The sequence below is a fragment of the Hippocampus zosterae genome, chromosome 6 (assembly GCF_025434085.1).
Source record: "Hippocampus zosterae strain Florida chromosome 6, ASM2543408v3, whole genome shotgun sequence".
In the NCBI taxonomy this organism is placed as follows: Eukaryota; Metazoa; Chordata; class Actinopteri; order Syngnathiformes; family Syngnathidae; genus Hippocampus; species Hippocampus zosterae.
The window spans coordinates 10,130,206-10,140,860 of NC_067456.1; the positions used below are offsets into that span (position 1 = coordinate 10,130,206).

General features: G+C 43.9%; 2 protein-coding genes across 2 annotated transcripts in view; one reads left to right on the plus strand and one right to left on the minus strand.

Moving 5' to 3' along the window:
* bmpr1ba (bone morphogenetic protein receptor, type IBa) overlaps positions 1-3,208 on the plus strand; it is a 41,406-nt gene extending 38,198 nt beyond the window's left edge. Inside the window, exons 8-12 of the mRNA XM_052068632.1 lie at positions 258-450; positions 586-883; positions 1,375-1,550; positions 2,568-2,698; positions 2,772-3,208. Coding sequence (XP_051924592.1) covers positions 258-450; positions 586-883; positions 1,375-1,550; positions 2,568-2,698; positions 2,772-2,897 — 924 coding nt within the window. The 3' untranslated portion in view covers positions 2,898-3,208. The remainder of the gene's footprint in view (positions 1-257; positions 451-585; positions 884-1,374; positions 1,551-2,567; positions 2,699-2,771) is intronic.
* Positions 3,209-4,566: 1,358 nt separating this feature from the next.
* elac1 (elaC ribonuclease Z 1) lies at positions 4,567-8,276 on the minus strand. The gene is made up of 5 exons (XM_052068645.1): positions 7,328-8,276; positions 5,972-6,178; positions 5,836-5,894; positions 5,542-5,752; positions 4,567-5,164 (listed from the first exon to the last, which is right to left on the minus strand). The coding sequence occupies exons 1-5, from the start codon at positions 7,482-7,484 to the stop codon at positions 4,683-4,685; spliced, it is 1,116 nt and encodes a 371-aa protein (XP_051924605.1). The 5' UTR covers positions 7,485-8,276; the 3' UTR covers positions 4,567-4,682.
* Between the last annotated feature and the right edge of the window lie 2,379 nt (positions 8,277-10,655).

The window sequence follows — 10,655 nt, forward strand, 5'->3', positions numbered from 1 at the left end:
CAGCAGCACATATAGACAGACAATAAAATAATACTCACTGGTATATATATCCTCTTTGCTTTTGGAGAAGAACAACTATTACTGGAGATATGTCCCGCCTCTTCTTCTTGTTGTGACACAATGTGGTACAACGTTGAAGGCGCACTATTGTAAATGTAGGCATGCCTGTAAAAAAACCATCAAAAGTGATTGCCTGAAAATCTGCGATAACACTGAAGCAGACGCACAAGTTAAACTTGAACTTTCTGCCCCACCAGGTGCAGAGGACAATCGCCAAGCAGATCCAGATGGTGAAACAGATTGGCAAAGGCCGCTACGGTGAGGTGTGGATGGGTCGCTGGCGAGCGGAGAAAGTTGCAGTGAAAGTCTTTTTCACCACCGAGGAGGCCAGCTGGTTCCGGGAAACCGAGATCTACCAGACCGGCCTCATGAGGCATGAGAATATCCTGGGTAACTGCAATCTTTCCACTTTTTTTGCTCAAATAGTCATTCGAGTAGTCAGTTTTTGTGGGCTACTTACATGGTACATACTGTATGAAATGAAAGAAGCTTGGTTGTTTGGCTAAGCGGCTTTGTTTCGCTCAGGATTCATTGCGGCGGACATTAAAGGCACAGGCTCGTGGACGCAGCTCTACCTGATCACCGACTACCACGAGAGTGGCTCGCTGTACGACTACCTTAAGTCCACCACGCTGGATACCAAGGCCATGCTGCGGCTGGCCTACTCGTCCGTGTCTGGCCTGTGCCACCTCCACACGGAGATCTTCGGCACGCAGGGGAAGCCCGCCATCGCTCACAGGGACCTGAAGAGCAAGAACATCCTGGTCAAGAGGAATGGCACGTGTTGCGTCGCCGACCTGGGTCTCGCCGTGAAGTTCATCAGGTGCGTGAGCGCATGGCGTTACACGCTTGCCAAATGGTGTCAGAAGTTGGAGACTAACCCACAAGGCCGACTTTGGCTTGCTCAGTTAGTGTTGACGTGTTTTTAAGCCAACGTGTCTGGGCGGCGGCACGTTGATCGACTGCTTAAAACGTCCGTCTCACAATACAGAGGTCGTGGGTTCAAATCCGGCCCCGGCCTTACTGTTTGGAGTTTGCATATTCTTCCTGTGCCTGCGTGGATTTTCTCTGGGTACTTTGGTTTCCTCCCACATTCTAAAAACATGCACGGTAGGTTAAGTGACCACTCTATCTTGTCCCTAGGTCTAACTGTGAGTGTGAATTCTTGTTTGTCTCTGTGTGCCATGCTATTGGCTGCCAACCAGAGGGAACCTCGCCGACTAGCCGAAGACAGCGGGATAGGCTCCAGCACCCCACGCTTGTGGGGATAAGCAGTTCAGATAATGAATGGATAATGTTTCTGTGCCCCTGCAGCGACACCAACGAGGTGGACATCCCCCCCAACACCCGCGTGGGCACCAAGCGCTACATGCCCCCCGAGGTTCTGGATGAGACCCTGAACAGGACTCACTTCCAATCGTACATCTTGGCCGACATGTACAGTTTTGGACTCATCCTGTGGGAAATCGCTCGCTGTTGCGTGTCAGGAGGTATGACATCCATTTTGTGTATAGTGACCAAAAAAAAGTTCAAAATCAGGTTGATGGTGTTACTCAGAAGTCTCAGAAGTGAGGTGCAATTGAGAGGAAGAAATTTCATGTGCTATATGTACACATGCAGCACATTTGACAAAGTTGTATCCAATCCAATCCAATACAGTGAAACTCCTCTACAAAAAACCTACATGGGAGAAAAAAATGTCAAAGCCATTCCCTTTTCTGCTCCACCTACAACGAAAAATCCCCCGTTCCATTATATGAAATCTTTTTCTCTGCTCTTGCCTCGCGACGAGATTCACTACAATGAAAACAAGCCTTCCGCAAAAGTCTAATCCAACCTCAGCCAACAGTGACCTCTGCTGCTTCGCTCTGAAACTGCACCAGCAACCACCACACTGGTTTTTAAACCAACAGACAAAGTGGAGTGATTAATATGAAACAATTGTATGTTAATGTTAAACAATTTCAAATAAGTGTATGCTTCTATTTAGGCACTATGTACAGTATTGGAATAAAAATAAACAGTACCCATACACATTTTTTGTGTTAGTGTGTGTTTACATCTAAGATCAAATTTGCTACAGTGAAAACACCCCTGTTGTGAAAAATTTCTTGCTTCAAACATGATTTCGTTATAGAAAAGTTTCACCGTACTGCTTATTTATGGTATAAATGCGCATGACCGTCAGAGGGTCTTGTTCCCATGACAACTGACTGGAGAAAGACAGTGGTGCGTCATGCTTACGCCCCTCAACTGTGGCTGTGGCCACACCAAGCAGCTGGAGCGGATCCAGGTCCTGCTTTTTCCAACCTAATAAGTTCAAATCAAGGTGAAAAATGGTCACAGGTGAATGGGGTCATCGCATCCCACTTTTGACACCATTTTACCCCCCACCTCTTTTGGGATCTTTTCCTATGAGGTTGCAAATCCTGTCCGGTGCTGGTATCCCAAGCTTATTGATCAATTCTTCCTAACCCAACGCTGTTTTTCCTCATGTGGGGGGGAAGGCATTCTGGAGGAGTACCAGCTGCCCTACCACGACCTGGTCCCAAGCGACCCATCATATGAGGACATGCGAGAGGTGGTCTGCATCAAGAGGCTCAGGCCCTCATTCCCCAATCGATGGACCAGCGATAAGGTGAAAACTCACAAAACAGCCTCCCAGCATTGCACGCGTGGCGTCACGTGACCGTTGTGCGTTTTTCTCGCAGTGTTTGCATCAGATGGGAAAGCTGATGAGCGAGTGTTGGGCTCATAATCCGGCCTGTCGCCTCACGGCTCTGCGGGTGAAAAAGACGCTGGCCAAGATGTCCGAATCGCAAGATATCAAGTTGTGAGGGGTTGCGCTCGCTTCACTAAGACGCGTGCGTATGTAGCGTACGTGCGTGTTCAACGGGGTGCTTTCTGTGAAAGCTCATTTCGCTTGTAGTAGAAAGGAGGAGAAGGAGAAGCGTGCCCGGGTTCCCTTAAAAATGGACTGTGAGGAACACGGGCTGGCACTATGTGACAAAGTGTACTGTGAGGCTTTAAGACATTTTTCTTCATGCTGGTTACATTTGTAGAGCGTACAAATGTGTTGTGTTCTCCTAGTCATGGCTCGCGTATTTTCCATGTCAAACCTATCATTAAAAGTATTGGTTAGAATTGAGCTGATTCTGATATCGACTGATCGCACATGCCCGGGTAAAATGAAAAATGTACTTCCATGGCCTTAAATTTTTGAGGGGAAAAGGCCAAACTGTTTTTAGAGGTTGTTTGGAGTACGGTTTCAAGGTGGGAGTTTGAGTTTCAAAATAGGGTTAAGAAGTCAAAGTCGGCTACGGCTTTCAAATAAGTTTTTAAAATTAGGGTTAGGGTTTCAAACAGGCTTTCATTTTATGGTTAGGGTTTCAAAGTATGGTTTGCGTTTCAAAATATGTTTTTCAATTAGGGTTGCCACTTCAAAGCAGGGTTTCAAATTAGGATTAGGGTTTAAAGGCCAGGGCAGTCATGTCTAGCAGGAGACGGTGGCCCTCTGGGCATGCCTGAGTTAGGGTTTCAAATGAGGGTTAAGATTTCAAAGTAGGGTTACGGTTTCAATGTCGGGGTTTAAGAGCAGGTACATAAATCAGGTTTGGCTTTCAAATCAGGATTAAGATTTTATAGCTGGGTTTCAAAGTAGGTTTAAAACGCAAATTAAGAGTATGGTTTCAAAGTAGTTGTGGGGTTTCAAATTAGGGTTAAAATTTCCGAAGGGTTAGGGTTTCAAAGTAGTTTCAAATGTGGACTGGGGTATGATTTTTAGGCATACTTTGCAACCTTAACCCTAGTTTGAAACTTTCCATTCGGGTTTCAAAGTAGGGTCTCAATTTTAACAGTGGTATACGCTCCAGTTATTCATGATGGATGCAATCGTCGATATGTGTGACCTCAGATTTCAGAGCGGAATTAGGGTTTCAAATTAGGGTTGAGGTTTCACATTAACGTTTCAAACTGTGATTAGGATTTCCAAGTAGGGTTTCAAATTACAGGTAAGGTTTCAAATGAGGGTTTTAAACCAGGGTTTAAAAATAGATTTTTAAACTAAGCCTTAAAGGGTTTCAGAGTACAATTTTAAACAATGGCTTCAAAATAGGGGTTGAATCTAAGGTTAGGGTTTTAAAATAGGGGGAATAGATGGGGACAGTCACGTTTTTGAACAAGGGCCTTCCATATTGAAGTTGTCAACGATTATTTTGGAATTAGATTTGGGGTATTTTTACTATCAAAAAGTAATCGTCTAAGTAAGTGGCAGTTTGACTTAAGCGACAACAAAGCTGATTAAAAACGACATAAAAAATATAGGAAGAATACAAACAGAAAAAGAATTAAATGAATGAATCAAATCATCTTTTTGTCTTCAGAAATATTGTTTTTAAATAAACAAAAATGAAATTATGCTGATGATGATGATGATGCTGGCTGAGGTGAAGTCTCATGTGCATTCCTGAGCTTTGCTGCCATCACGCATGAGGACAGTCTGAAGTATTTTTGTTCGAGTGACTTTCTGAAAATGTCAATCAGAAGTCAGCTTTATTCTTGAAGAACACGTTTGCCTTCCTCATCAAATCAGCCGCTCGTGCCTTTCGAAATTGGAATCGTTCTCACGGCGACGATTTAGTTCGGCGAAGAGGAATGTCGATTGTGAGAAAGTCCTCGGCCAGAATGACTTCCACATCGCCGTCGCGCAGAACTTCTTCGGCCTGAAGTCGGAGCTCTGAGACGTCGTCGTCTCCGTCGCCGCGCAGTTTTTCAGGTTTGTACCTTTGGCTGAAATGATACAAGACCAATCTCCGAGCCCCGCAGGCTCGCGCCAACGTCGCCGCCATCCCGGGCGTACTGTGCCCGTGCTCCACCGCCTTGTCCCTATGCGCTTCCCCCAGGGTGGCCTCGTGGACCAGCAGGTCGGCCCCCTGGCAGATGGCGAGACCGCCGCCCAGTACCGAGCTGCAGTCCCCCATGATGCAAACCTTCCTCCCGGGGATGTTCTCTTCCACAACCTCACCAGGTAAAATGACTCGCCCGTTTTCCAGTTGGACCTGGTGACCCGCTTTGAGGCGTCCATACAGAGGACCTGGTTTCAGACCTGAGGAGCACAACACTCCTGATCAATGGATCATGAAGACATTTGCTACACTATTTGTGTTGCTGGGTTGGCTCGGTTTTAGTTTTCATGAAGAGCTCTGAAGGCCACGCTGCATTTTGAAAAAATATTCAAGAGTACTTTTTTTTTTTTGCAATTTGTCACATAGCTCTGGAAAACACAGAGACCCGTGCGAGATGGTTAGCAGAAAATTCTCTTCTCTGATTTTGTTATTTTATGGGCAAAATGGACCCCCACTATCCACGAGCCAGCCTGTGAATTGGGAAAATCTGCGTCTCAGTGACACCCACTGAAATGCAAATTTATACAAATACACACTCACAAACCTCAAATTATGCCAAAAAGACGCAGCAGCGTACCGAGTTGTTGGAGTCGTTCTGTCTTGAGCCTTCCAGGTCGGTCGCGTTCGTGTACGCAGAATCCAAGAGAGGGAACACGGTGGAACAACCTGAAGGCTTTCACCACAAACTTGTCATCTTCAAACAGCAAGTAAGTGTCGGACAAGACATCCAATGAGATATTTCTGCCAGGAAGCTCCTGAGGGAGTGGCGGACCGCGCTCTGTGGTCATCTACGGACAAAGAACACATTTAAGTGCCCAGTGCACACTGACTCAACCAGAAATAAGAACTTGAAAAACCAAGGAGCACAAACCTCAAGACTGAGCTGACCCTCCTCTGGACTTTGGTCTTGTGTGGGCTCCAGTTCATGAACTGCATCCGCAGAGCAACAATTGAGAAAATGATAATGATTCACCGTGGACAGAAAGTCAATTTTGTCGCATGCTCACCGGCGTAAGGGAAGAGCAGCTGCGAGCCGGTCAGGCCCAGCGTCACCCGCAAGAAATGGCGAAGGCCGCGGGGCCCGAACACGTCCACACATTTGACGCCAGGCTGGGGGTCGGAGGTCAAGTTGAGACTGATAGTACAGAGGAGGCCCGGAAGACCGAACAGATGGTCGCCGTGAAGGTGAGAGATGAACACCTTGCTGATGCGACCTAAGACACGCATATTAAATGAGTGCGCTACACCACATATTAGTGGTACGTCATATTTGTGCCAAAGCAATAAAAGTCAACCATTTGCATTATATTTGCCACAACATTGTGTTGTTCTTTGTCGTTTTAATTTATTGAAGATGTTTTTTTCATGCATGTTTTGGATTTTCCCAGTGTGAGGCAAAAGTCTAAGTGGGAAGAGGAAGTTCATTATTGCTTCTCTCTGGAAATAGGCGTGGTACCATGGACCTTCTTTTTGCCAGTGTAAATCATTTTACAATTACGACCGAATTAACAAAATGTGTTGTATATTTAATTTTTTTGTGGTTAATTATATAAATTATTTGCTCAAATGAGGGCTTGTGTACACGTTTCAACACATCTGTCATACCATCACATTTTGAGCGGCCCCTTTATCAAGATTATTTTTTTAATTGGACAAAAAGGTCAACGTGTCATAGTTTAGAGGTATTTTATTTTGAAATGGAACATCAGATGTGAATGCCAATCCTGTGGTTGGATACCTGGGGTGCCCTCGTGTATAGAAAACCTGGTGTGGTTGCGGGATGACCACGATTATGTTTTTAATTATTTTTTTTATATCAGGAGAAATTGTAGTCATTGATGTAGAGTTGCCAAAAAATTATTTTCCATCTCAACTTCAGAACGCTTCTTGGCGCTATTCTGAAAGAGTTATCATTCTCCCCGGGTGAACTCATCGTTGCCCGACAGCCAAGAAATTATTTCATATATATACGTACACACACACATACATACGGTATATATAAACACTATCGTGAATGTACCGTATTAGTTATGGCGCTTTTATTTTGAAGGTGGCCAACGCCGCTCGCTGTCGGCACATTATAATACATTTTTATTTGTGGGCGCCTTTCTGGAAACTCAAGAACACCTTACAACAAGCAGTTAAAATCACGAGTACAATGTTAAAAACAATATCAAATAAGATAATAAAAAAACAACAAAAATAAATAAATAAAAAATAATGGCTTTATGGTCCGAGTGAATAGGCTTGTCTAAACAGATGTGTTTCGAGGCATTACCGTAATGCAGAGTATTAACAATCCCCGTGGCGGCTGACTTGGCTTCAATTTTGCGAGTGAAGGCCAGGCTGACTGCAGTACTCACCGGCTCGTATGTGGCTCTTCATCAACTGAGTCTGCGTCCCTTCCCCGCAGTCAAACAACCAACAGTCGCCCTCGCTGCGGAGCACCAGAGCTGAGGCGCCGCGGTGAAGGGACGGGTAGGCCGAGCCCGTCCCCAAAAAAGTCACGTCCATGGTCATGACCGCTAAGCGCAGTAGCTGCACGTTCTTTTCAGTCGCCTTAAAAGCGGCGGTGCTTGTTTACTTTCTTGTTGAACGCCAACGAGTGATGGGATTTTCGGTGATCCGGTTCATTTGGATTGGCTCAGTGAAAAGAGCCGGCTCTTTTTGGCTCTCAAACGGCTCTTTTAACTTTAGCTTTTCTTTTAAATATTTATGACAAATTTAGCATACATTTTGATAAATGACTTGAACTAAATATTGCACTCTACTGATTGCAAATAGCAACAATTATCAAGCAAAGAAATGGCTTTTTACTTATTTTATTGAACATTAAAAAGGCTCCAAACAATAAACAAGCAACAAAATTCAACTTCAACCGACAACAATCAAACATGCTGCATCATAACAAAAATAGTGAGTATTAACTGCAACAGCAGCAGTGAACAAAACAAACATAAGCTACTCCTTGCTTTCTTTTAAATTTGCAGTCAACAAAACTTAATACAGTACTTCAAATTGGAAGACTTCAATTTGTCCAGTCTTTGAGAACACCCTCTCTGACGGGACAGATGTTGCTACGATGCATACTCTCCATTACTTTGATGAAACGGGGGTAGACGGAAGCTCGGTATTTCCACCAGCTCAGTGGATCAGCTGCCCTTGAAATCTGTGGTTCTTCAAGATATGCCCTAATTTAGTCTTTTGAGTTTTTGCACGTTTGGCTAATATTGTAAATTAGATACAGATTGCTTGTCAAACGTCTTTGTGGTTTCCCGGACAGTAGGGGGCGATATGAACTAAAGCCATCCAATCATAATAATAATAATAATTTTTATCCATTTGTGTTCATATTGTATTTAATTGAAAGATGTTTGTTGTTTTTTTTTCTCTTTCTCCTTTCTTCTTTCTACATACATTCTTGCTGCTGGAGGCTGTAAATTTCCCCATTGTGGGACGAATAAAGGATATCTTATCTTATCAATTCACCAAGAAGAAGGATAAGTACAAGAACGGTATCACATCCGGTTCAATGAGCAAGTTTTTCCGCTGTCCACAAGCCCTGTTCTCAGTAATTTTAACATTTTAAACTGACTTCGCAGTTTATCTCTGAGTGTATAAATGTAGACAATTGGGGAGAGTTACTACGACACGTTACTCTGTTAATTTTGTTGTTGCGACTCAACGTAAAAGACGTCTGCAAAGAGAAGGGTCCAGCTGCAGAACCGGAGGACGCAGATTCAGGGAAAACGCCTTACTATACATGGCCATTTTCTTCGGCTAAAAACGCCTTACCATACATGGTCGATTTTTTTCGGCTACAAACGCCTCGCAATACATGGCCGTTTTTTTTGGCAAAAAACGTCTCACTATACATGGTCGTTTTTGTCGGCGAAAAACGCCTTACTATACATGGTTGTTTTTTTCCTCTACAAATGCCTTATTATACATGGTCGTTTTTTCGGCAAAAAACGCCTCGCTATACATGGTCCTTTTTTTCGTCTTAAAATGCGTTACTATACATGGTCGTTTTTTTCGCCTACAAACGCCTTACTATACATGGTCGTTTTTTTCGGCAAAAAAACGCCTCGCTATACATGGTCCTTTTTTTCGTCTTAAAATGCCTTACTATACATGGTCGTTTTTTTCGGCTACAAACGGCTTACTATACATGGTAGTTTTTTTCAGCTACAAACGGCTTAAGATACATGGTCGTTTTTTCGGCAAAAAACGACTCACTATACATGGTCGTTTTTGTCGGCGAAAAACGCCTTACAATACATGGTCGTTTTTGTCGGCGAAAAACGCCTTACAATACATGGTCGTTTTTGTCGGCAAACAACGCCTTACAATACATGGTCGTTTTTGTCTGCGAAAAACGCCTTACTATACATGGTCCTTTTTTTCCTCTTAAAATGCCTTACTATACATGGTCGTTTTTTTCGGCTACAAACGCCTTAAGATACATGGTCGTTTTTTTTCGGCAAAAAACGCCTCGCTATACATGGTCCTTTTTTTCGTCTTAAAATGCCTTACTATACATGGTCGTTTTTTTCGGCTACAAACGCCTTACTATACATGGTCGTTTTTTTCGGCGAAAAACGCCTTACGATACATGGTCGTTTTTGTCGGTGAAAAACGCCTTACGATACATGGTCGTTTTTGTTGGCAAAAAACGCCTTACAATACATGGTTGTTTTTTTCGGCTACAAACCCCTTACTATACATGGTCGTTTTTTTCGGCTACAAACGCCTTAAGATACATGGTCGGTTTTTTTTTCGGCAAAAAACGCCTCACTATACATGGGCGTTTTTGTCGGCGAAAAACGCCTTACTATACATGGTCCTTTTTTTCGGCTACAAACGCCTTACGATACATGGTCGTTTTTGTCGGCAAAAAACGCCTTACAATACATGGTCGTTTTTTTCGGCTACAAACCCCTTACTATAACATGGTCGTTTTTTTCGGCTACAAACGCCTTAAGATACATGGTCGTTTTTTTTTCGGCAAAAAACGCCTCACTATACATGGGCGTTTTTGTCGGCGAAAAACGCCTTACTATACATGGTCCTTTTTTTCGGCTACAAACGCCTTACTATACATGGTCGTTTTTTTCGGCTACAAACGCCTCGCTATACATGGTACTCTTTTTTCGTCTTAAAATGCCTTACTACACATGGTCGTTTTTTTCGGCTTAAAATTTCGTCCAAAAAGGCGTTACTATATATACATGGTCGTTTTTTTTCCGGCTAAAAACGTCTTCCTATACATGGTCGTTTTTTTTCGTCTAAAAACGCCTTACTATACTCTCCGAGTACGGCAGCTGATCCACTGTCAAACTTCCCTTCAGACACGTGAAAAAAAGAGAGACAGAGTGAGAGACAGAGAGAGAGAGACAGAGGGAGGGAGACAGAGGGAGAGAGAGTGTGAGAATGACAGAGCCGGCTCTCGAGCGAGGGTGCCCGCTTTCGTCCTTCACTTCAAAGAGCCGGCTCTTTGCACCGGCTCGTTCGCGACCGACACATCACGAACGCCAACAATCGTCGGGTAAAGATGACGTCAGACATAGACGATAATGGTGCGCCTGAGACTGGCATCTCAGAACCGCAAATAGTGCAACGCCCATCCATCGTCGAATCCGCTTATCCTCACCTCTGCACCTTAAGACCGACGTGCTTACCAGTTGCTCA